This window comes from Anthonomus grandis, chromosome 1, assembly GCF_022605725.1.
Source record: "Anthonomus grandis grandis chromosome 1, icAntGran1.3, whole genome shotgun sequence".
NCBI lineage: Eukaryota > Metazoa > Arthropoda > Insecta > Coleoptera > Curculionidae > Anthonomus > Anthonomus grandis.
The window spans coordinates 3,000,993-3,028,849 of NC_065546.1; the positions used below are offsets into that span (position 1 = coordinate 3,000,993).

Here is a 27,857-nt window from a genome sequence, read left to right on the forward strand (position 1 = left end):
TTACTAACTGAATTTTTAAATGGCTTGTGATATTTTGCTTTAAGTTTTATATTGTGTTTAAGTTCAGTAGAATACCAGGATGGAAACCACCTCTTCTCTTTATTAATTTTAAATAAAGGAACATACAAATTAAGCAGTTGGTAAAGCCTGTCATAAAATAATTGACAGGCCAAATTAATGTTATTTAAATTATTTAGAAACGACCAGTCTACATTATACAAAGATGTATAAGGACCTGGAAAATCAGCTCTCTTAAAGTTATATGACTTACATAAATTATTTGTTGTAAAATTGGATAGTTTAGCTACTTGCCAATCAAAAGATATTAAAAGTGCGGGATGATAATATATTGATGAATTTTATATTAATGATATTTATGTTTAATATTGAATTGAGCTAGACCTGAGAGGTCTGCAAAAGATTTTAGGTTATGAGCTTTACTGTCAGGTTGTTCAGATTCATAGAATGGTACAGAGATCCCGAACATTCTGGAAATAGCATAAACCATCTTTGACACCATCAATGCTGGACCTTAATTGGATCTCATTGCAATTTGATCCATTTAACCCATATTGGCGTTGAATACCCCTATCTATATTTATAAAAAATGGCCCCCTCTCTTGTTGACCTAGTCCTATATTTATACTATCTAAGAAGTCCTTATGTTTTTTAAAGTCAAACCTTTTTTTTCTAAGGCTGCAATTACTAAAAAGTTTTTAAGTCTATGTTCCTCAGTGGGAATTTCTTTCACAAATATGTTAACATTATCAAACCCGTTTTTTTTACGAATATAATTTATAATTATTTCTTCCGTGGCGGCTCGTTTAACCCTATTTATGTAGAGCCAAAGTTTGCGGTCTCCACCCTCAAAATGTTGGTCCTGCTCACCTGTGCCTAAGTTTTTCCTAGTTTTTTGCGCCTCTGGACTAGATGAAAATCATTGTTGCTTTCCGTTTCCTGGTCTCCCACGGTCATAATTTTTGCTAAGTTTCGCGTTTGAAAATGTTGGTCTTTTTTAGCTAAAATTTAGATTACAACATAGTCCTGAACTCTATGTAAGATCTTGTAATTATTTAGTAGATTTGATGGGTGACCGGTCGCCATAATATGCTTAGCAAATAATGACTCAGGATTATTTTGTCTAATGCATCGGTCATGTTCGCTAAACCGAGCTTTAAAACTACGCTTCGTTCTACTTACATAAAAATAATCACACTCACAATAAAGCTTATAAATTCCTTTACAAGATAATGTATCCGTTTTGTCTATTATTAATCAATAGGTTACCTAGAAAAATGCTTGATTTAAAAGCAACCTTAACATTTAAAGAAGTTAGAACTCGTTGCGAAATTAACTAATTTACTGGCTGATTGGATAATGTTGTTTGATGTGGTATGTAGACATTTTGGAGTGCATTACGTAATAGAAATTTATTTTTTATTTTGTCTACTAAATTGGGAGAAAAATTATGAGTTTGGGCAATTTGTGATGATTCAATGTTATGTTGATAAGTTAAGGATTGGTAGATAAGGAAGATGTATGAACCTATACGTTCAAAACCAGAAACTTAATTTTTTAATACACTGTGAGATCTAGTTTTGGGACATACACTCTTTGACAAAAATAAAATTTTGTGTTTTAGTTTTATCTTTTTGGAAATAAATTAATTAAATTATAGTAACTTGCACTCAGTTCATCGGTGTCTTGTTTTTTGTTAATACTTTCTTGGTTCTTTTTTATATTAATCATTTCTAGGAAATTTCTTTTTTTGTAATTTGAATTTCTGCCAATGATCTGAGTGCTGTTAAAATCAAATTGGTGTTGTTGATTGAAGGAGTATTCTGCTAGAGCAGTCTTCTTAGATGCTGCGTAATTCGTTGGTTTTACGCTTCTTTTGTGTTCGCTAATTCTAGTTTTTAAGTACCTGCCCGTTCGACCCACATACAGACCTTGACAACCAGAACAGGGAATGTTATAAACCACGCCATTTTGTAACACATTCGGTGTTTTACCCTTGAGTTTTGAGAGGTATTTGTTAATGGTATTTTCATTTTTGAATGCTATTTTGACTTCATCATCAGAAACCACTCCTGTTAGCTTTTCAGACAAACCTTTGACATAAGGAATTTTTGCAAATTTATGGTTTTAGTTTTCTTTGACTTTAATAGGTGTAGAGTTGTTGTTAAGGATTTTGTTTAATAGTTTATGAGGAAAATTGTTTTTTAGTAAAATAATTTTGTTAACATTTTTTTTGATGAAAACTGAAATGAGATAAGGCTATTGCGCGGGATTTTAGGTTGCTAATTATGTTTACATGAGTGATTTGATTGGTAGTTAAGAAATCTCTCAGAGAAAGTAGGCTTGTGATACCAATCAGTGACAAATTGTATTATCTTCTGTTCAGTTCTGTTTCTATTTAATAGAATGTCTAGAAATGGAAGTGTGTTATAAAAAAAAATTATATGTATTTGATGAGACCGTGACTTTGTGTTCTTACCTTTGTTTTGATATAGGTGATAGATAGGTAGGAACTGAAAATTTCCATATTATTTTTTTACTTTCTACCTAAATCTGAGAATACCTGAATGAGAGATTTCCCATATTTGCCGGGGTATTCCGTTGATTATGTTACAAACTTCTAGAGTAGATAGAAAAACGTCAAAAAAAAAGAAAACTTCATATGAATATGGTTCTGGAAATGCTTCCTCAAGGAGCTAGATCTCCTTGGAGAGAACCTTAAAAAACTAGTTTTAGTTTTATAGCTTCAGAGCCACTTTAGCTACCGCAACCGATTTTGAGATAGAAATTATTGTAAGTACGTTTATTCTCTTAAATCTATTAAACAAAAATTATTTTAACCAGGGACGTGCGAACCAAGGCGGGTATTGGTATTGGTGCTATCTTAATTATACTATCGATTACTTACCGTATCTTTATTTACTTTTTTTACAAAAACGGTCATATTTAGTGATTTGATTATTTTCCTTTCTTATGCAAAAGGCATAGGGGCATCATAATCCGATACCTAAATGGGCAGAAATTAAAGTCTTGAAGAAATGGGGTTAAATTTATCCGATATGGTGTCCAGGCCCCTGGTAAAAATTATTTTTACTTAGTAGGTTTAAAAGAATAAACGTACTAACAATAATTTATGTCCCAAAATTCGAGAGCTGAAGTAGTTCCTAAGCTATAAAACGAAAACTAGTTCTTAAAGGTTACCTTCAAAGAGCTCTATTTTCCTGACGAAGCATTTCGGAACCCATGTTCATATGATTTTTTTTTTACGTTTGCTATCTACCCTAGAAATTTGTAACATAATGAACGGAATACTCTGTATATATTTTAATTTATATTTGAGATCACTTTTTATTAATGCCATGACTCCTCCAATTCTTTTATTATATCTGTCAAGCATTGTTCAATATGGTAACCATCGACATTCAACTCACACAAATCAATATCTGCACAAACATGAGTTTCGGATCAAAGCAAAAAAGCTGTGGCTGCCAATCACTTACAAATACATTAATATTATCTTTATTATTTAAGTGTCCCTGGCAATTAAAATATATAACATTTGAACATAATATTTCAGAATCTAATTGCTATTTAATAAATTCACCCTTTTGAATATTTTCGATTCTTTTAAGAGTTTCACAATTAGTTCTATCTCAAACTACATGCTTAATATTAGGAGGCAAGCTATATATTTTATTTGACAATATACAATTTGGACATTTAAAAAGAGTACTATTACATTCTTTACTAACATGACCATATTAATAACACAGGACAGCGAAAGATCCTATATTCATTCTTTCTCTTTCTATAATCAAACTGTAAGTACTTTCATCTAGGGATGTGCGATACTGAGGAAAGTACCGGTATTTCGGATCGTATCGTATCGTTTTTAAAAGTACCGGTTTGTTACAATATCGACAAGTTCAGTACCGATATTTTAAGTACCGGTACGATTTAACTAAATATATATATTTTTTATAAATGTTAAATTAGCGCGGACTGGTATGGTCAATACTGATATTTTTAGTATTATTTATTAACAGCATTTATTTCGAAATAGCTACAAGTGAAAATTTGACATTTGTCGTCACTAAAATTAAAACCGAACAACAGAAAACATTAAAACGTAAGACAAAAATAAATATTCTAGAAATTGAAAAAATAATTACAAATTCAAGTAACTTAATTCTAACGAATTTGAAAATAATAGCCTTGAAAGTCTATCTCCAAGAGGTCAGTTACGGCATTCATCCAATATCGCATCAGCCTTTGAAAATAGGCGTTCAGAAAATGGGTTGCATCTGCCAACACTACGGATAAACATAAATAGAAAGACAGAAGGAAACAGGAGTCTAAATCCGTGCTTCACTGCTTCATTCATAATAATTTATGTGGTATCTTTTTGATTAAATTAAATTTATTTCATAGCATTCTTCGATACGGGATACGATAGGTACTGCATAAAACTCAAACGGATCGGACCGAATCGTACGTTAAAGTACCGGTACAAAATATCGAGTATCGGAAGAAAAAATACCGGTACTCGAAAAAATCGTATCGTATCGCACATCCTTACTTTCATCCAATCGAAATATTAAATTAAATCTATTTCGAACATGATTTGTTTGCCGTATTACGATCATATTCAAATTCATTTTGATCAAGTCAAAAACATACGGACATACATACCGGTCGAAGAGTTGCTCTATAAAATTCATTATATTTTGGTATTTTAAATGCAAATTAAAGATTAAAAACCAGTATATTATAAAGCATAAGTGCCTGTGCGGTAATCAGTACGTTTTTTTTTTCATAAAAGTGCCACAATTTGCCTAAATCTGCATTGTTTACATTAAGCTGCCTCGTGTTCTGTGTTTATATACTCATGTGCTGCGTTCCAATATCCAGGTGGTTTAACATATTAAACACCAAAAGCTTTAAATATGAGTGAAAGTGATCAAGAGGATGCAGAGTGCAAGATCTGCAAAAGGGAAGTTAGAGGTGATGAACAGGGGCTTTTCTGCAAAGGTAAATGTCAATCGTGGTATCATGTCTCCTGCCTAGACATAGGCTCTCAACTGTATAAAAAAATCAAGGGCGATCTTGGCAAAATCCTATTATGGATGTGCGACTGCTTTAAAAAGGAACTTAAAGTGTTGATGACAAAAACAAAATATGAGGACAGCACAAAGAAAATGTTTGGAATACTGGAAAATCTACAGGGTAAAATTGCACATATAGAAAATAAAATGCAAAAAAACTGCGCTATGGTTCTGGAAAATGCTGATTATAGGTCTAAAACTACAAACAAGGATGAACCAACAAAGAAAAATATACCTAGTATTTTGTTAAAGCCAAAACAGACACAAGATGCGAAAAAAACTTGTTTGGATCTAGAACAAAAGATTAAGCCTGAAGCTCTGGGAGTTAAAATTTCAAGTAGGAAGGGGCTATCAGAAGGTAAGATTATAATAAATTTTCCTTCTAAAGAAGACCTTATTGCTCTTAAGACCTCAGTAGAAAAAAATCTTACTGAAAATTATGATATAGTAGAGACTAGTTTGAAAAACCCCAGAATCAAAATACCAGGTTTTGTAAACAACCACACAGATAGGGAAATTGAAGATATGATTAAAAAGCAAAATAATTTTATATCTGAGAATGATTACCTTAAAGTCACATTTATTAAAACGATTCTAAATAAAAACACTATGACCAACTATGCAGAGTGTGCACCTAAAGTTTTCCATCATTTTAGGTACACTAAGAAGATTTATATAGGATGGGAGAGACTTAGTGTGTACGAAGATATTGGTTTGTTAAAGTGTTGGAATTCTCAACAATTTCATTACAAGGAAAATCTATGTCTATCCTATTGTGATATAATAGTTCTCTCAGAATGTCATAATTTAGATACCACAAATGCTGTCAATATTCCTGGATATAGTATATATTATAATGAGGCACATTACAATTCATTTGATGGAGTAGTTATTTACTACAAAAATCATCTAAATCCTGTATTTTCAAATAACAAACTGCAATCAGGTAGTACTGTCACTACTATGAAAATTCGCATAGATCATCTAGATTATAATATATTCTCTACCTACCGATCCCCGTCAACCAATGTACTTCAATTTTTGGATGACCTTGATTTTGGGCGACATATAGATTTGTTGAAAAGTAGTGATCAAAAAGTGATAAAATACCTAGCCTTAATGAATTCAATTAGATTTGTTTCCATGTGTAACAAAACTACAAGAGAAATTAGTAATACTTGTATAGACCATATATTTATGACAAATAAAATGAAAGCCAAGGTAAAAAAAGCTACAACATTTATTATTAACCACGACATTACTGACCACCTGCCTATTATGATAGATAAGTCAAGACAAAGAAAATATAGACAGCACTGACATAAATACACTAAAAAAAACTGATTACACACGACTAAGACATGAAGCTGAGTTAGTTGATTGGAATGCTATTTTAGCCATTAATGATCCAGAAGAAGCATGCAAATATTTAATAAACAACCTCACTGACATAATAAAAAAATCTGAAATAAAAACTGAAATAAAACTAAAATACAAAAGAGCAAAACCATGGATTTCAACTGGGTTAATTGTTTCTATTAAAAAAAGATATAAAATGAAAAGAAATTTGAGATTATATCCTACTGACGAAAATAAATTAGAATATGCTAATTACAGAAATAAATTAAAAAAGTTAATTACGGTCACCAAAAATGAATACTATAAAACTCAAGTTTTTGAGCATGAACATGAAATTAGAAAATTGTACAAATTAATTAATGAGGCCACAAATCAAAATGACAAAAAACCACAGACATACCAAATTAAAAAGCAAAATATGATTCTGACTAAAAGCAATGAAATTGCTGATTATGCTAATGATTATTTTGTTAATATTGGTGCTCAAATTTCTGGTGCCCTTAATATCCCAGAAACGCCAACCCCTATAAAAGAATCAATTCCTAACTCTATGTATTTAAGACCTACAAATTCAACAGAAATAGTAAAACATATAAATTCCCTTAAAAATAATTGCTTCCCTGGTATTGATCAAATTACTTCTAAAACAATAAAACTTCTATATTTAAAACTTAAGGATCCAATTACACATATAATAAACCAAATTTTCAAAACAGGCTTCTATCGTTACACCAATTCATAAATCAGGAGATAAGCTCGATATAGTAAATTATAGGTCAATAAGCGTTATTTCAAATTTTGCTAAAATTTACGAGAAATGCCTTAAAACACGACTTGTTGATTTTTTAAATACCATTGACGGCATATCAGAAAATCAATTTGTATTTCTTGAAGGTAAGCGGACAACTGATGCAATGTATGAATTGGTAAAAAATGTTACTGGTAATTTAAAGTAGGCAAAAAACGATAGCTCTATTCCTCGACTTGCAAAAAGCGTTTGATAGCGTATCCCATTCCCTCCTCATTAATGTCCTTGAAAGAAATGGTGTGCGGGGACCGGTTTTGAGCATCTTTGAGAATTATCTCACAAATCGTACTCAATTTGTCAAAATAAATAATATATTAAGCTCTCCCAAAAAAATTAAACATGGCGTACCTCAAGGTACCGTTCTCGGACCAATTTTGTTTATTCTTTACATAAACATGCTTTGTAATCTTAATGTGGGTGGGAAAGTTATAGCTTATGCTGATGACACGGTAATAATGTTTTCGGATAAAACTTGGGAAGGGGTGAGAGAAAAACTTAAGGTTGGTTTCAAAAAAACTAAAGATTTTCTGAATACATTCAAACTAAGTTTAAATATTTCTAAAACATATTATGTAGCCTTTTCACTTACAGCAGCAAATAGACCAAATTTTAGCAACATTAAAATAAATGATAACAATTTAATTAAAGAGCAAAACGAAATAAAATCCTTAGGAATTATTTTAGATAACAATTTAATTGTAATAAAAAATTTAATTGTAGTGTATAAGGCACTTGTTGAACCGTTGCTTAGGTATGGTATGTTGGTGTGGAGTGGTAAGTACAGTATGAATATGGAACAGTTAAGGGTTATACAAAGTTACATAATTAAAATCATTTAAAAAAAAACAAAACTCTACCCTACTTACATGTTATACTCAAAAGAAATATCTAATATTAGAACATTATATGTAATAGAAGTTTGTAATTATGTCCATTTAAATAATAAATTTAATTGCACCATCATATCACATAACTATCCTACAAGAGGTAAATCAAACCAACTACATAACTCTATCTTATGTAAAAATACTATGGAACAACATTTTGTAGATTATTTAGGGCCGAAACTTGTTATCTCACAACATAAGAACTATAGAAATCATGGGTACATTTAAGAAGAAATCTAAAGAATACATCTTATGTAACATCTTAAATTTTTTAGAAATTTTTCAATAATAATTAAAAACGATGTACCATAAATCAAAATTAAGTTTATCTTGTGTATTATAAATTTATTAAGCGCGTTAGAAGTAACTAGAGCGTTTAGAAAATGAGGCAATTGTTGTAATTTTTAGAGTATTTGTTGTATTTTTCAAGCACATATACCGTACCTAGGTGCTAATATTTATATAGCTTTTCTATTTTGTTAAAATTCAATGTAAATTACTTTATGTTTCTGTTTAAATATTAAATATATTATTACAAAAATTACCTTTATTATTATATCACTGTCACTATTCATATTTTCATTATCATTTACACCTACCACTTTAATACGTCTTTGTAAGAATTTGGGTCGATCAACACCATTTTTCTTTTTTCAACAAGTTTACTTGTCCTAAGTGTGATACATCAAACAACGGGCATCAAATATTTTCATGTAAATAAATACTGCACATGGAAACATCTATATAATACCAATTATTTTATTTATTTTATACATATTAGGATTAATTCTAACAAATCACCTAAAATATGTAAGAATTAGAGATATAGGCATTTTATCACAGTAGGTGTTGCTAAAAAATTAGGTTTCACTATTCCACATTTTTTACGGCTTTTGATTAAATGGATTTTTCTTATAGAATAACAAACAAAAACGAATTATATTTTAATGTTCCATTAAACAATAAACAAATCATTTTTAAACAAATAACTTGTCTGTTTTACAAATACAGTTTAAATCGCCCAAATTTATTTAATTTAACTACACATTTTTACACGTTTTTTTTTTTTGATTTTTTACATTAGCGTCCTAAAAATATAAATCTCATTTGTCGCGTAAAACAGTTACTGGGTTTTGGTTCTCTTCGTTCCAGTTCAGCAATTTTGAATCTCTTCCAGTCTGCTGTACGTTTGGTACCAGAGGGACCCCAAGTTTCCGTCGAAAAGATCTAAAACAGAAAATGATCTTTTGCAATTTTAAGAGAATTAAATTGTTAAAGGTTAAAAAAATAATTCCATTAATAAATTAAATTATTTTCAAAAGTAAGACATTTTTTCCAAAAGAAGTTATAAAAATAATTAAAAGTGAAAATGCATTTTTTTGTTAATAACTCTAGTTAAGTACAATTTTATTAAAATAAATATTAAAAAATAGTTTTTTTGACAGGAAATTACCCAAAATTTGATATTTCAAAAAAATATACAATCAATACATTTTATGAATCGTAATTTTTTTGAATAGTATTGTTCCGCAAATTTCATAAATGTTTTTTGAATAACTAATTTTCCCTTATAGTTTTTTTATTGAACAATCAATTTCTCGAACGATAATTTTCCAAAATATATTTTCTTAGGACCATTTTACCGAGTATTATACTTCTTGAACCACTATTTTCCTTGAGGAATAATAGTATTTTATCCAGTAATAAAATTTATTCATGGTTAAATTACGTTGAGTACTTCCATCCAATGATTTTTAGTTAATAAATAAAAATAATAAAAGCGTCTATTTCTATTGAACCCGCTTCCCCCTCACTCTGAGTAATTTAAAAGAGAAATTCTGTTTAGGAAAATAACATAGTTACCTCCAAATTTAAATAAACTACATTTTTAAAATTTAATTAGAATATAAGTATTAAAAGTTCCAAAAAATCCACTATACTTTCAAAGCCATAATTGTTGGGAAATAAATCTCCCAACAGTTTATTTATTTTCTCGTTCTGCTCGATGTTAGGTTATAATTATATTGCGTCTAAAAATCTAGAATTATCGGGTGCCAGCAGTTCTTCTAACCGCTGACGCTGACACCGCAAGCGCAAAGCCCAATAAACTTGGGAAGGGGATCAGTCGAGTAGTGGTCGTTGCCCTGAAACGTTCGTAGAGCTCCCGTTTCGCGTACACGTATTGTCAATACTAGTGGTAACCTAGTGCAGGTTCATCACACTCTCTAAACTCTTTAAATATTTTACTAATTACATAAAAACGTGCCCGGTCGTCGTTAGTTGGTGTGAAGTTAACGTATGGTAATTGTTAACCTAGAATTATAGACATAAGTAAACTGTTGCTAGTTTTTTAAGGAATGAAATTAGTGAGTGTAATAAAATCAGTGAAAGTAGCAAGTGTAAATAAAGTAGAGTTAGTACAAGTGGTTAGAAACAGTTTATAGAGACAGCGGAAAAAGTGGTAATTTAAGTCTACCCAATTACTGTTATTCCAAGTTCCTGTGACTACTAATAGATGGACATATTTAGAAAATAAATGTGTTTCATTTATTAGATTACAATTAATTTTTCAAGGGAATAATTATACAGTGCACCGCCTCTTCATAGACACAATTATACAATTGTGTCCCCCTTGTGTTTGGGGAAGACGCCACGGAGCAAATCTCCCCCAATCAATAATCAAAAACCTATTTTTAAAATAAAGTTGCAACTTCAGGATATTACAAACAGCGAGCTTAAAATTTTCTTCTTATGGTTACTTAAAGTAGAGATTATCCTTTTCTCATAAAATTAAGATACATGATTAAGGCAAAATTATATTGTTTTTGTGGGTCTTATAACATCTAAAAATTAAATATAAAAATTATTTAATAATTCATTATGTAAAGCTTTTGAGTCTAAAGAAGATTTTTATCTTTGTATTAAATTAATTATTATTTTGTATAATATTAATTTGTATTAAAAAAAATGAAAGTAACTATACAGGCTAAAGAAATAAAGCGAAATGTATCTTAGCCATATTAGACGACTTCTGTTTTATATCGAATGTTTCTTTCCTCAGACTGTTTTAATCCATTCGTGAATGTAGTCCTCTTCCAGGTCCTTCGAATCTTTCTATGCATTATCACATACATTTTCTCTGCGACAATCTGAATATTATTGAAGCATGTATTCTGAGGTTTTCCCGTGCTTTTCCTCGTTTTTCTTGGCCTCAGAGTATTTCGTGTTGACATTTAAGTCTCAATCTCAACTGGCTGAATACCGCCTAGCTTAGTCATATTCTCCTAGATCTTTTTTTGATTTTTTTCACCTATTTGGATTTTATGTCGATTTATGTAGTCCGATCTGTTTTCTATTCATATTCTTCGCGGTTCATAATTTTTCTAGATTCATTAGTTTCTTCAAACTCGTTAGATGTTCAAGTTTTGAGCTACCTACGATGACTATATCATCTACAAAATGCAAGTGGCCTAAATATACTCCATCCCCCTTTAAGTCTTCCAGTGCTTGTCTAAAAAGTTTTAGGTATTTTATTTGTTGTTGTTTCTTTATTTATCTTGATTTGAATAGAAGTCTTCGTGCAGATAGATATGTTAAATAAAAGTTGAATATTTAGAGTCAACCCTTGCATTAACTGCAACTTTTAGAATTGAGCGATGTTCTGACAAAATCGAAGGCCTTTCGATTATTTATAAAAGCCAAATGTAATGGCATATTCTGTGTTTTTTTTTTGTTAGTGTTCTTAGCAGTGTTCTTAGTTTGTAAGTAATCGATACCTGGATACTGGATAATGCCAGGTGTCCACGGTTTTAAAAAACCGAGTTACCATCCTTTTTGTCTGAAGAAAACTATGTGATTCTTCTGCTATTATTTAGAATTGTTTTTCTTTTTATATTGAATTTGAATTTGAATTTGAATTTGAATTTGAATTTGAATTTGAATTTGAATTTGAATTTGAATTTGAATTTGAATTTGAATTTGAATTTGAATTTGAATTTGAATTTGAATTTGAATTTGAATTTGAATTTGAATTTGAATTTGAATTTGAATTTGAATTTGAATTTGAATTTGAATTTGAATTTGAATTTGAATTTGAATTTGAATTTGAATTTGAATTTGAATTTGAATTTGAATTTGAATTTGAATTTGAATTTGAATTTGAATTTGAATTTGAATTTGAATTTGAATTTGAATTTGAATTTGAATTTGAATTTGAATTTGAATTTGAATTTGAATTTGAATTTGAATTTGAATTTGAATTTGAATTTGAATTTGAATTTGAATTTGAATTTGAATTTGAATTTGAATTTGAATTTGAATTTGAATTTGAATTTGAATTTGAATTTGAATTTGAATTTGAATTTGAATTTGAATTTGAATTTGAATTTGAATTTGAGGCTATTCTTTCTGCGGCTACGAAAGGAATGCAGTATGGCACGTTGCAATTGGTTAACGTTTCGTTGCTATGGAGACGTTTCAGTTGCGATTGAGCAAAGAGTCGTGCGCTGCCACGTGCTTTTTTATCTGTCTCGATTTTTATGGATTTATTCAGTGGCGGAGCTTTTTTCCTTTCTTGCCTTCAGTGATAGCTTAGCAGTGTGTTTATTTACGTTTCGTTCAAGTTGTATTATTCGTTTCTTTGTTATCTTAATATTTGTTGTATGGTAATTTTGTTATTATTTTTGTGCTTATTTTATCGTTGACATTGAGATTTTTATTAAAATGAACCAATTTACAGTGAAAAGACACTAAATAGTCAAGTAAGAGAGGTTGTGGCAAATGTTTATAGGTAAGACATTTTTATTTCAACTATGAATCTGTTTCATTTTAATAAAATATGCATTCAACATTCCATTTATAAGTCGCGAAAAGATTTTTTTTTAATTAATTCTACTTAAAAATAATAATAATAATAATGATTAGGTTTTTTAAACAGTCCACCCTTTTTTGTGTTTATAGGATTTGCGATAAAGAAACAACAAATAACTGTTATAAATTGCCAGTAAAGCGAAAATTGGAAAGAGTATCGCTATACACTGGTGTCGGCATTTCCAGTGTCAAAAAAAATCACAAAGAAGATGTTGAAAGGATGGAAACGGACCCCAATTAAATGCTTTCGACTCCAGGAAAAAAAAAATCCAGCCAGACCTTAGTAGAAAAGGACGAAACTTTCGACTTCCAAATAATAAGACATCTTATAAATAGGTTTTATTTAGAGTTTAAGGTTGTGCCAATCACAAAAAAATTACTTAAAAAATTGCGGGAAGATGGCAACTTTCCTTATTGCCGAGAGACACTAAGGAGATTACTAAAATCCAATGGATTTTATTGGCGTAAATGCCAAAATAAAAGAAAAATTTTGATGGTGCAGCCTAATATCTTAACTCTGAGATATAAGTACCTTCGAAAAATTCGAAAACATGGGCAAGAGGGACGAAATATTATTTATTTGGACGAAACATGGATAGAAAATGTATCATCATGTAGATGATATAGAAATATATCATCTACAGGTAAGGAATAATCTAATTAATTAAAGTAAATATTTTGCTATATTATGTGGTCGTGGAATATAATTTGTAATATTTATATTCATGTTTTATATCACTGAATTTGAAACCAAATTTTAGGTCGACTCATAGTTGTACATGCAGGTTCTGAAAATGGCTTTATTAAAAATGCCTGTTTAATATTCAAAGCTGGACTTGCTACGGGTGATTATCATGGACAGATGAATAGGGAAAATTTTACTCGATGGCTTACTGAAAAACTTCTTCCTAACATTCCTGCCAACTCGGTTATTGTCTTGGATAATGCTCCCTATCATTCTGTTTAGGAAGATAAGACTCCAACCAAATCAGCTCTAAAACAAGATGTAGTGAATTGGCTTACAAAGAAAGGTTATTAATTAAATTGATATTTTGGTATATGCGGCATGTTTTGTATAAAATATAATAAAATAAGTCTTAATTTGTAGTCAAATAAGTCTAAATTTAATTTAAATATTGAGGTATGGGTCCTGAGAAAAAAATACTATACTTATTTTAGACATTTTATGTAACAACTTTACGATTGAAATATTTCTTACAGGCATAAATCATGACCCAAAAGCCAGGAAAGCCGATCTCTTTGATCTTGTTGTCCTCCATAGACAAATCTGATCAAAAAAATTATGTGATTGATAGAATTATCAAGTCACATGGACATACCCCACTTAGGACACCACCTTATATGTGTGAACTAAATCCTATAGAATTGGCATGAGCAAAGGTTAAATATATCATAAGAAGCAGAAATATCACGGGAAATTTTTCCTTAACAACCATAAAATATTACTGAAGAAGCAATTTTATTAATTTCCAGGGAAGACTGGCAAACATGTTAGAGGCGTTGAAGATAAATTTTGGGAAACAGATGAGATTATAGAGGAAATTGAACTAATTATAATTACTTTTTCTGCTAGTGATGACGATACCGACGACAGTGAGGATGATAACGATGATATAAGTGAAGAGGAAGATGATTTTGAGAATTAATAAAATTGAATTATAAATAGTGTATTTTTTTTTGTTTCAACTCATTGAATCAAAAAAAGAAAAGAAGAAAAACTAAAAAAAAAAGTTGAGGGGTTGATAATATCAAATTAATTTGCTCCCTAGACAGCATTAGCAAAAAAAACGGGGGTGGCTATTTCGCATTGGATCACCCTGTATATCATGATATCAAAATACCTATATGTATGTATCAAATAAAAAAAAAATATTAAAATTTTACGAAATATTTTTTTAACTTTCAATACTTTATAAAATTTCGCACGCCACTGAGCATTTGATGAATGAAATCAGCCATGCCTTATTTACGGCGGCGTTCCCCTTACCGATGCCCAGTAGCCGCAGAAAGAATAGCCAGACATTAACTCCATTTGTTATCTTACTTACCGGGTACTCCTTATCAATAAATGCATAATATCCAACCCAGATAATAGTTTGAAGAACGCCAACTCCAAGAATACACCAACCAAACGCTACAATATTCAAATATAAATTATTCGGTATAATAAGTCGAAATTATGATATTTATGGTAAATTATCATAAACCTACCTAATATTCCAGGAGGATATAATAAGTGCTCTCCATAGGTAAGCGGTTTTAAAGTGGCGACAAAATAGACGAAAATCACCACTAAGAGAATAGGCATGATTATGCCCCAGCAAAATCTCCAGTAGATTCCTGGCTTATGCCCTGTCATATATTCAAGATCTAAACATAAGTTTTCTATACCTAAAAATTATTTAAAAAATATACTATAAGAAGAGTTTCTATTATAATATAGAATATACTTGCCGTAAAGATAAACAACAGCATATACTTCCAATATGGCAAAAACGAAAATAATAAAGGTACCCCCAAAGTGATCCACAAGGTCCAGCATGTATTGACCCCCCTAAAATTGTAATTGTATGAAATATAAATGGAATATAACAAATATGTTTAAAATTAATTAACTTACAGGTGTGACATAAATTAATCCGACAAAAAACATTGCTGATGCTGTGATAGCCGATATCATCCAGGTTTTCAGGGATGGAAATGAATCTTTGATGACCGTATTTACGCAATTTTGGAGTGCCGCGAGGCTTCCGATGGCAAGAATAAACAACATAAAGAAGAAGAGTATAGCAAAGAGCTAAAATATAGGGAGCATTCATATATTTTATAAACACATTTTTTTTTCAATTCTGGCACTCACCCAAGGCACATGATTAAATTTGGCAATAGCTTCTGGATAGGATATAAAAGCCAGACCAGTACCACCTGAGGTGATAACATTAGCAGGTTCCTCGTCCATTTCGAATGCTAAATTTCCTAATATTCCGAAAATTGTTGCTCCAGATAGTAATGATGTGAATGTATCCAGTGTTGTTACTATAAGAGCATCCCTAAGGAAGTATACGTTTAAAAAAATGCAATTATTTGAATAAAAAGTACAAGTATAAGGACTAACATTGAGATCTTGGAACTTTAATAAGTACGAAGAGGTTGGTTACATATTTTCTTGATTAAAACAAGGATTTGGACAAGTTAGAAGGCACCTAAAAAACTTAAATTTTGAAAAATGGCTTCTGGCGTTAGTTAAAAAATATTTATTCGTCACCGATAGCTAACGCTTAAACTTACCATCTGACTTTCATATAGATATCATATTAAATTATAGCAGTTTTAAGTAGTTCTAGGGAACAGATTAAAATATTATAAAAAAAATATAAATAATTACAAAACTAAATTATGAAAACTACAAAGGACACAATGAAAAATTTTGGAATGTGCTGCTAAATCATTTTATTAAGTTTTTTAAGGGAAAATGTCAAAAGTTTCTGCTCTAATTCCTCATAGAGTATTGAGTATTTAATTAGGAAAATTCCAGTTTAAGTTAGAATTCAAGCGAAAGTGATAGTTTCTTTATATTAAACAGCTTTTTTATATGATTAGTTTTTCTCTCTTCTTCCTGGATAATTCTTATGAAATCAATATCTACAAATACTTGAAACGAGTATAGTTTTATCTACCCCCAGAGCAAATAAATAAACACTTTTATAATTTGTGTTTAGTGTTTTTGCAGATCGTCAGAAAGCTTTTGATAATATTAAGCAATTTCCTATTAGTGTTTTAAATCGCGTTAGACACTGTTAAGAGAACATAAACTAGCACAGAAAAAGTATTAATTAATTTATTTATTTATTCGGACCAATAAAGAAAAATTCATAAAATAATTATTGGAGCTTCTGTGGACCTTAAAAGAGCCTTTGATAATATTTAACAATTTTATTTATCTTACTCTATGGCATCATCATCCAATACAAAAAAAACTAAAGGTTGCCAAAAGTCAAAACGTCTTAGACATAAAGATTGATTTTGAAATAATGCTAGAAAGGGACAAAATTAATTCGTGAATATTTCTTTTTTTTTTTAAACGTTCTGTGTCTGTCCTAAAATGGTTCTAAGCTTTCTAACATCCTTTAATAATTTACCAATAAATCGTACCTGTTTATATTGTGTCTGAATGGGTTGTAAGATGAATACATAATAATTGATCCAAAACCAACGTTCAATGAAAAGAAACATTGAGTAACTGCCGCATACCAAACCTAAAATATAAGTACCATTTTAAATATTAGTTTAAGTTTCATAGTCAATCGGTGACCATTTAAAAATACACAAGTAATCTTTAAAGTCCAGTTCAGAGATCTATTAGAATCTTTGATGTGTCGCAGATGCCGTCGCAGATGCCGTACTAACTAGTCCGTGCGCCTATGTCATATTATTTATTGTCGCATGATATACATGTTTAAATAGCAAAATTTTATATAGTTTATCTATGAAATCATTTTAAATATACGTAAAACCCCGTGTTTTACACTATTTTTTATTTTCCTTTCAAAAATGTAAATTTTTAGAAAGAAAATGATATCAAAAAATTGACCGCGGACTAAAACTCAAGCATCTTACAAAATCTTTTAAACCCTTCCAGTACTCGCAGACTTTTCACCTCTTTTTAGCCAGTCTATTAAACAAAGATAAAACATCTGCGTTCTGGCGATTCCTATTTTAGACTGTGCCAGTGATTGTGTATCTCTCTCTATCCCACTGATTTTGAGGATTACGGGGCCGTACCCAGATACATTTTTGAACTGTTTTTGTATTACTTTCATCGTGTTTTTAACCCTTCATTAGTCGCGCCGATGACACTGGTCATCCACGCCTCATTAGTCTAATACTGCATTTCATTGGTTAGGATTTATCACGCGAGCTTCTATGTACCTTCCTACAAGTGATTTAGGTACGTGTATCACTTATTAGTTGTTATCGCCTCGTTACAGTTGTTTGGGTTTTCACACATATTTGACAGTGGATGACATTGGTCATCCGCGCGACTAATAGTGCTATCAAATTGGATTTTGGTAAGTATTATTTGTTTTTACTATTATCGCAGTTTGCATTGTCTAATTTTTTTTGAAATTGATACTTTTTTATGTAAAATATGTATATTGTTTTCAGTGACAAAATGTAGGGTTATATACACGTTTTGCCAGTTGGATTCTATCACTTGAGTTTCATTGTGTAAAACAGAGACAGATCGAGATTAGACAAAGAATGCATGCATGTAAACAAATACGATAGATGGCGGAGCAAAGTTCTATCTTGCTTTCTACAGTCTCCCGTCTCTGTTCCACGCATTGGCGCAAAAATTGGCCATTGTAATTTCTAACTGGCACAATGTGTATAATATTTTACTGTAAAAATTGTAAAAAATCTGTTTTTTTTTTTAGATTTTCGAAAATGTCACAACCAAAAAGATCAAGAGATGAACGTAGCAAAGATCCCATGAAATGGTTGCAATGGTATAATCAACAAATATTTATATCCAGAAAGTTCGTGCTAAATTTGGAAGGGAAAGAGATGCTAGGGAGACTGATGCTTTAGAGGCTCGAGCTTTTATCGGTTTGTTATACCTTATTGGATCTTTACGCGGTTCTAAAAAAAATGTCAGTAAATTATGGGACAATTCAAAAGGCAACGGTCTCGAATCATGTTATTTATGTATGTCGGAAAGGCGTTTTAGATTTCTTTTGAGATGTCTAAGGTTTGATGACATTCGGATAGGGAACAAAGAAAGGCCCTTGATAAACTAGCACCAGTTCGAAAAATAATGGAACTGTTCAATAAAAATTTTCAGAAGTATTTTTGTCCAAGTGAATATCTTACTGTCGACAAGCAGCTATTGTCATTTCGAGGAAGATGTTCATTTCGACAATATAACCTGCAAAACCTGCCAAATATGAAGTTTTTTGCGCTTGTCGAGTCGAAAACAGCTTACACGCTAAACTTAGAACCATATGTTGGCAAGCAGCCAGATGGGCCATATAGCATTAGCAATGCGGCTGAAGATATCGTCCTTCGTTTAGTGGAACCAGTAAGAGGAACAAATAGGAACATTACTGGTGATAACTGGTTTTCTAGCCTTTCCTTAGCAAAAAAGCTACAAAGTGTAAACCTCACGTATGTTAGTACTATACGTCAAAATAAGAGGGAAATACCCAAAGACTTTTTACCAAACAAGAGCCGACAAATAAATTCGTCAATCTTTGGATTCCAGAAAGATTGTAGTCTGGTATCCTACTGCCCCAAAAAAGGTGAAGCAGTTCTAATATTATCTACAATGCATTTTGATGGAGCCATAGATGCTTCAACAGAGGAAGCACAAAAGCCAGAAATGGTCACTTTTTATAATATGACAAAAGTTGGGGTTGACCTTTCGGATCAATTGTGTCAAAACAATAACGTACAACGCAGTACAAGACGATGGCCCATGGTACTGTTTTATGATTTTCTGAACATAGCGGCAATAAATTCGTTCTGTATCTATAGGCACCATTGTGCAGCTTCAACAACAAATACCAAAAGAGCTGAATTTCTAGAAAATCTTGAAAGTTGGGCTGTAATAAAACCACAAATAAAACGGAGGGCGAGCATCGAAACCCTCCCAAGGAAGCTTCGCAGAAGAGCTAAGTTACTTGTTGGGATCCAGGAGGAAGCAGTGCAACAACTTGATAAAACCGGTTCACGAGGACGGTGCTATCAGTATGGGAGGCAACGTAACAAAATGAGCAGAAAATGGTGTTACAAATGTAATAATTGGACCTGTCTAGACCACCTTAAAAATATTTGTACCAGTTGTGTTGAGAATCAGTAAATACTTATATTTAGTTCAGTACTTTTGGTTACTTATTATTAATTAATTTTAGTTCTATTAAAATCAAAATCAGGTTGATTCATTAGTTTATATTATTCAAAATTATTATAAAATAAAACATTTTTCCACTAAACTTTTCGTTTGTAAATCATTTTTTTAAAAATAATAACTGGATGGACAACAGTCATCCGCGCGACTCTTAGGGTATGGACATAACGGGGATCATTGATCCTCGACCATAGCAAAGCCCCCTCGACCATTGGTCCGACCCTCGCTCTGACCCATGCGCCGCAGTGGTCACATCGAGGTTCGGAGCATCGCATTTTTACACTAGTTTGGCGTAAACAAGCGTCGCATAAACATGAATTTTTTAACCTCCTCTTCATTAGATGAAGAAGATATTATTTTGAGTTCTAGTGCTAAAAAGTGGAACCTATATAAAAGGTATCAAAATACGAAAATACAACGATGAGGCAAAATTTGTACGAGAAAATTTTAAAACTTATTTTATGCAACAGAACCAAATTATAAACTGGTAGTTTAAAAAAAAAATGTTTTACTTACCTGGCACATCACACTCATTTGCTATTTAATTCCACATTTTTTTAAGAATAATGCAGCTATAATGATTTTTGTCTATTTTGTTCCAAATAGGCTCTCGAGCAAAAACAAGCCCGATTAATTTTTCTTTATCCATGTTAAGCGACGGCAGCGACTTAACGCGACGTTCTTCGGTCGAGGGTGTAAAAAAATACTAAGCTCGATTTTTACCCTGGTACGATGTAGAGACCTTAGCTCCGACCTATGCGCGGAGCGATGGTCGGCGCTCCAATGTTGCCACACAGATCTAACAGTGTGTATTTATTTTTTATGGCGAGCAGAGCTATGGTGCAATGTTATGGTCAGAGCGATGGTCGGCGCTCCGTTATGTCCACCCACTTAGCGTTACAAATATCCACGCGACTAATGGAGGGTTAAACAGATCTTTAAGGATGGGTCTATCGCCTTTAATAGTTGGGAGGGCGGTCATGTGAGCTTATTATTATTTGATGGGTTTTGTCGGTTTTGCTTTTTACACGTTTATGAAAGTGGAGAATTTAGAATTTGGCCTGTATTCGTCTAAATTTTTTGCAGTTTTTACTGTAAGGAAGCGTGTTTTTTTATTTGTGTTTGTGGATTTGTTTTAGTATTATACCTAAATACATTAAAATGTTTCGACCCTGGGAAAATAGGCAGGAAAAGTTGGTAAATGAAGAGAAAAGCGTTTGTGTGGGCTTATGGAGACCGCGGGTGCACAAGAAAGACAATAACATTTGTGATAAAAACAATACTGGACAGTGATTTAGACTTATATAGTTTTGATAGTTAATACTCTAGTGTTAAAGAAGCAAGGAAAGTAGAAGCTACAGTGCTTTGCAAAAAACAGCCTTTTTTAACAGGGGTTACAAAATAGCATATTGTACTATAGGGTACAATATGCTATTTTGTAAAAAAAAAGATTAAAAACAGAAAAAAAGGAAAGATGCAGGACAATTATTAACCTTTAACTGCTCGCACTGGTGTAAAAAATACACCAAATTGGCGTCAACCGCTGCCGATTCTATTCGATCACTTTTTCGGCGTCACCGAGCTAGCTATGCTTCGCTTGTGTCTTCCAAATGCAGTGCCAATACGATTTTGATCGCCTAAGTAGAGAAGTTTGTCGTGGTGTACAGAATACACCAACGCGAGTAATTATGTAAGTACATTAAAATAATATATTTTTTAGTTTTTCAACGAAAAATCGTTTATTTTGAAGTGTGTGCATATGTAAATATTATTAGTAATGGATTTGTTTTGAGTGTGAATAAATAAGTTGAAAGATAGGTATGTAGTTTAAAAGTAAAAATCTAAATGGGAGTACAAGATTACCTCTGTTGGTGCCACGAAGGTGCCACCTATACACGTTTGTATATTTAATTTATATATTTTTTATTTTCAGGCATCGAATAAAGATAAAAAATCTGAAAAGCTTAACCCAAAGTGAATTGGAAGCTGTGGCCCAGGTTATACGTGATACGGATTCCGAAGAAGAAATTGGCGGGGAAGGTGACATATCTGATGAAAATAAAGATATAGAGGAAGATAAACACAATTCAAATTCCGAACAAGAAATAAGCGAGCAAGAAGAACAAGATAAAGTAGAAGATGATCAAAGTTCAGGCTCCGAAGATGTTCCTCTCTCCGTGTTAGTGGCCAATAGAGAAGGTCAGTATGTTGGCAAGGATAAAACAACTATTTGGTATAAAAGTTACCCTATGTGTAAATCTACTAAACCCAAAAGCAAAAATATAATAAAAATACTACCAGGGCCAAAGCAATGCGCCCGTTACATAACTGATGAGATGAGTGCTTTCTCAAAAATTGTTAATGATGAAATGATTGAACATATCATTCAGTATACTAATTTGGAAATTTGAAAAGTTCGGGCAAATTTTAATCGAGAAAGAGACGCAAAGGACGTTACAAAAACGGAAATGTTTTTGTAACTTTTATCGAGTTATTGTTTTTATCTGGATGTAAGAAGCAAAATCACACCAATTTTTTGGAATTATGGACGACCCCGGTGCAATTTATTTTGGATAAATTTGTTTATAATTCAGGAAAAAACTATTCTCTTGGTGAATTTATGACCATAGATGAAATGTTGATTGCATTTAGAGGGAGGTGCAGCTTTATCCAGTACATACCCAACAAACCTGCCAAATATGGGTTGAAGGTGTTTGTGCTTTGTGATGCTAAAACATTTTATGTCAGTAAATTAGAGCTCTACTGTGGAAAACAACCAGACGGTCAATACATTCAATTAAACTCGCCAACTGCCATAGATTACCGATTATTGGAAGAACTGAAAGGAAGTAACCGGAATTTAACTTGCCACAATTAGTATTCAAGTTACCCTTTGGCACTGGAGCTGTTAGAAGATAAAATAACATTTATCGGGACTCTAAAAAAAAATAAACGGGGTCATCCATTTTCGGATTTCAAAAGGATGTAACCATAGTTTCAAGTGTCCAAAAAAAATAAATAAATGCGTTATTTTGATTTCTACTATTCACGACGACTCTTCCATTAACCCAGATACCAACAAACCTGAAATTATATTGAATTATAATATCACAAAGGGGGGTGTGGACATAGTGGACACAATGTGCAGTACGTTTTCTGTTGGAACAAGAACAAGGAGATGGCCATTGGCTTTTTTCTTTTACTTACTAAATATAGCAGGAATCAATAGCCAAATTTTATATAACGCCACTCATCCTTATTCTCCTCACAAATACAGAAGACTTTTCCTAAAATCGCTTTCTCTGTCATTGATGAGACCTTATTTGTCTGAAAGAGCTGCAATATCTACTTTACCTATAGATATCACACATTTTCTATCTAGGTATAGAAAAGCTCAAGTAAATGACGCAGAGGAAGAGCCACCTAAAAAAATCAGAGGAAAAAAAAGAGTAGAGTTACTACAATTACATGCAATACTTGTCATCAATTAGTGTGTAAAGAACACAGTGATAACCTAATTATATAACATAAATGTAAGGAAGGCGGATCTGGCAGTGAATAGATAACTTTTTGTGTTCGTGTTGTTAGAATATATTTTTTGAATTTACTTTTTGTGTAATATTATTTCTGTTTATATTTACTGATTTTTTGCCAAAAATATGCACTTAAATTAGGCAATTATCTATTATACGTATATTTATAAATCATAGAGTAAATAAAATAAAACAAAAACAAATTTAGACCATAAAATGCAATGGTGTACAAAGTACACCGCGCGAGTAGTAGCGTGAAAAAAAAGTGCGCGAGTAGTTAAAGGTTAAAGGGACTTGACACGGATATTGCTAAATTGCTAAGGGAAGTTGTGTATTCTAAATACATAAACAATGAGGTTCCGACCATAGAGATGGAGAAAATTAAAAAATTTTGGGAGGAAGAAAGATTCATATATTATTTAGCTGAAACATGATACTTTTATGATTGATGATTTCCATTCTCTGGGAAAAAGTCCCTTTTTTGCCATAATAAGACAACCATATTTTTATTAATTAAACAAGCTTAAAATTTTGATTTTTACAATTACTGCCACACTTGTCCTGTCCCAGAAAGGCAAGACTACTTCTTTTATAATTCACTGAAAGAAAAAAGGCTATTTTACATCTGAGTTTAAAAAAAATATTGTAAATTTATTATTATTAATTAAATTTAAAAATTATTTCTGCTACTCGTGCGTACATTTTTAAATCTGTTTTAGTGTCCATATGCTTCAGTGCAAGATAAACTTCCATAGTGGCAACAGAGAAACTGTTTTCTTCCTTAATGGAAGAAACTGCTAAGAAAAAAACAGAGTTTAGAAAATTGTATTAACTCTTTGGGCCAGATTCAAATGAGTGGTTAAATTTATAAAAGTATTTAGTATCCTCGCTGTAGCCTTAGGAGCCAGTATATTTAAAATGTAGTGTTTTGTATAAGATTTTTAGCTTTTAGTATAAGCATTTATTTTTGTTATATTTCATATATTCTCTCAATTATGCATAATAACTAAATATGAGGCAAACAAATTAATAAATATTACATTCAGGATGCAAAGTGTATTTTTTTATAAGTAAAATAATATAGGTATAAGTACAAATTGCCGACGAAAATGGGACCTGTGGTTAAATACAACATTCAATAAGGTAAATTTGCTAAATTTATTAAAAGATCTTATTGTGAAAAAAGAGATTTGACTGATCAAACTAATTTCTTTTGGGCACTGAAATTTGCTTTTATTATCAAAGATTAACTAAAAATAATAGCATACTGATCTTCCTGCTCAATTGACTAGGTAATTACCTAAAAGAAATTAATAAATTACATCAAACTAAAAAAAATTAAAACATGAAAACAAAGAAACGAATAAAGTGGAAAAATAATAAAAAAATTAAACAAGAAAAATACGAAAACTAACGCATATTTAGGAAAAACTAGGAATAATGCTCGTAAGATGACGCTTTTGCTACCAGTGATACAATAATAAAATACAATTAACAATAGAACTTTATCATGGGAGAAATAATTGATTTATACTAACTTGTGTCTTTTACACGCATAAGATATAGATAGCTAGATGATTTTTAATGTAAAAGTTTATTTAAAAAAGTATATTTCCACTTTTCCGACTACATAATTACTTTTTATCAAAAGATGTTGGTACTAAATATAGAGATAGGGTTTTCATAAGTAAGTTTTTATAATAATATACATGTATAAATTTAAAAAAAAACACACAATAATAAAGCACATTGAATGTGGCAGCCAAAATCCTTGTTAATAATAACTAGTAATTAAAAGTAAATCTCAATACCCAAAAAAAGGAAATATATAAAATTTAAACAAACCAAATCATTTTACCCTTTTGTGTCAAAAAGTAAATTTTTAATGCCTTAATCCATAGAATAAATGGGCCTTAGTAATTGGTACCACCTATTCTCTCATCACTTATTATAAACACCCCACTGATGGCGCTAAAAACTAAACTTATTAAATTAAAATTTCTGGTTGAACTGATTTTACGTACCTAAATCTTATCTTTAAATTAAATATTATCTTGCTATCAACTACCCTCAATGTCTAGTTTTATAAAACTAAACCCAAAAATCCGTAATAATAAAATTTTAAATACAAATAAATTTTAAGGCCGAACCTGTGCAACTTTTCACGCTTGAGTGGCTCATAGTACGTGGACGTCTGAAGTCAAATTCTATGAATCAAATGTATAAATTAAAAAAAGGTATGTTTAAAACATTTATTTATTTAATGGAATGATTAAATATTAATTTGAATATTACTTTATGACTCTTTCCACATACAATTTTGCGATTTAAACATGCATGTCATGTGACAATACAAGCAACATCGGCACACGAACTATTCGCGGCAGATCAAAGATTCTAATAGATCTCTGAACTGGACTATACCAGTCACTATCGTCTTAAGATATTTACATGATAAATATTTATTATTAATAGATGATGCTTTAAATTATAAACAATATTACCGTTTATGCGTTTTTTTAACATACTTTATTAGAGTAAAGGTACTTATCTAATAAAAAGAGATAAGTAGCATTTTTATGGAAATTAAAAATTAATATTTTTTTTTGCTTTGCGCTTAGAATAACATATATCTATTTCTACTTTTAATTCTTAATCCATAATCTAACATCAATAAGGTAAATAAATATTATTATAACATAATTAATATATATCTGAAATTTTCCTCTTTTGAAAATGCGATTAAACTTGACAACAAAGAAATGGTGAATATGTAAACAAAACACCCCCCTTGCCCCTGTGCACATGTTGAACCCAAACAAAGTTGTTGTTTACTAACTCTAACCTTTTAATATTCTAAGGTGTGATGATTTTTCAATAAAATGAATTGTTACATTGAACTTACTGAAGCATCTTTGAGCTTATTCCAGTCCGTTTCAATGAAGTACAACATTCCTTTATCTGCCCCTTCTAAAGTGGCGGCCCTTATAAGTAAAGCAATCATAATGACGTAAGGAAACAATGCAAGAAAATATGCAGCTTTCCCGGAACTTTTCACCCCCCTGATGGAAACCAAAAATGTGACGATCCAAGAAGCTAAGAGGCACAAAGTGAGCCTCCAATCTGGTATGCCGATGCCATCGGATATGTCGTCTTTTTGTCTTAAAACTTCTAATCTAAAATTTTTTTTAAATTATTGAATAATTTTTAAATTTTTTTTATAATTACCTAAACCATAGTTCGGAAGAGCTTACGCGATTGTCACCAGCTAGTTCAGATCCGGTTGAATTAATGCAGGTTAGCTTACGGTCATCTAGGTAATCAGAATTCCATGATGGGTTACAAATGGTCCATGGCAAGTCGTTTGTAAAAGAATGTGCTAAGTAAAACAGCGTAATAGCCATCAGGCAGCAGTAGTAAGTTGCCACGCAGATTGTTCCGATTAATTGTCCAAAACCAATTGCTGGAAAAATTTGACAAATTGAATGTTTATAAGTATATAAAAAGGGTTGGCCAAATAATTCACCTAACTTAAAACTAATTTATTCAAATAGATTTGAGATAACATTTTGCAATGACTTATTGTATAAAAATAAAAAACTAATAATTCCTAAATCAATGCAACCCTCAATTCTAACTAATCTACATAAAAGTCATTTAGGAAAAGAAAAAACAAAAGCCAGAGCAAGATCTCTATTTTATTGGCCCCTAATGTCAAGAGACATTGATAATTTAATTTTAAATTGCCGCTCATGTATAATGTACTCAAAAGATTATCAAAAAGAATCTATAATTTCTCATAACGTTCCTGTAAGAGCATGGCAAAAAATTGGTATAGATTTGTTTGAACTGTATGAACAAAATTACTTAATAATAATAGATTATTTTTCAAAATACATTGAAGTTGTGCCCTTGAAAAAAGCAACCTCATCTGAAAGGAACATTTTAGAAATGAAACATGTTTTTTCACTTTTAGGTATACCCAATTTAGTCTTCTCAGATAATAGACCACAATTTTCCTCACTTTCATTTAAAAATTTTGCTAGAGATTGGAATTTTGAACATATAACTAGTAGCCCTTATTATTCACAATTAAACGGGCAAGTAGAAAGAGCGGTACAAACAGTAAAGTCCATTTTCAAAAAATGCAAGTACGAGAACACCGACCCATACCTTGCCTGATTAGAACGCAATACGATAATAATAAGCCAAGTCCAGCTCAACTCTTACTTAATAAAAATTTAAGAAGTATACGTCCAATTTCAGAGAAAATGCTTAAAAGCCTAAACTAAATTCAACAAATTCACACATTAAACATTTAAAAAATAAACAAAAATTACAAAAAAT

At 31.1% G+C, this 27,857-nt stretch overlaps 1 protein-coding gene across 3 annotated transcripts in view; it reads right to left on the reverse strand.

Moving 5' to 3' along the window:
• Positions 1–8,922: 8,922 nt before the first annotated feature.
• LOC126743126 (sodium-dependent nutrient amino acid transporter 1-like) overlaps positions 8,923–27,857 on the reverse strand; it is a 52,108-nt gene continuing 33,173 nt past the window's right edge. For all 3 annotated transcript variants that reach the window (XM_050450128.1, XM_050450199.1, XM_050450275.1), the window contains 9 exons: positions 26,739–26,973; positions 26,416–26,686; positions 17,220–17,323; positions 15,928–16,117; positions 15,688–15,864; positions 15,522–15,621; positions 15,279–15,458; positions 15,116–15,201; positions 8,923–9,404 (listed from right to left, as the gene is read on the reverse strand). In XM_050450128.1, the coding sequence (XP_050306085.1) occupies positions 9,258–9,404; positions 15,116–15,201; positions 15,279–15,458; positions 15,522–15,621; positions 15,688–15,864; positions 15,928–16,117; positions 17,220–17,323; positions 26,416–26,686; positions 26,739–26,973 (1,490 nt within the window). In that variant the 3' untranslated portion in view covers positions 8,923–9,257. The remainder of the gene's footprint in view (positions 9,405–15,115; positions 15,202–15,278; positions 15,459–15,521; positions 15,622–15,687; positions 15,865–15,927; positions 16,118–17,219; positions 17,324–26,415; positions 26,687–26,738; positions 26,974–27,857) is intronic.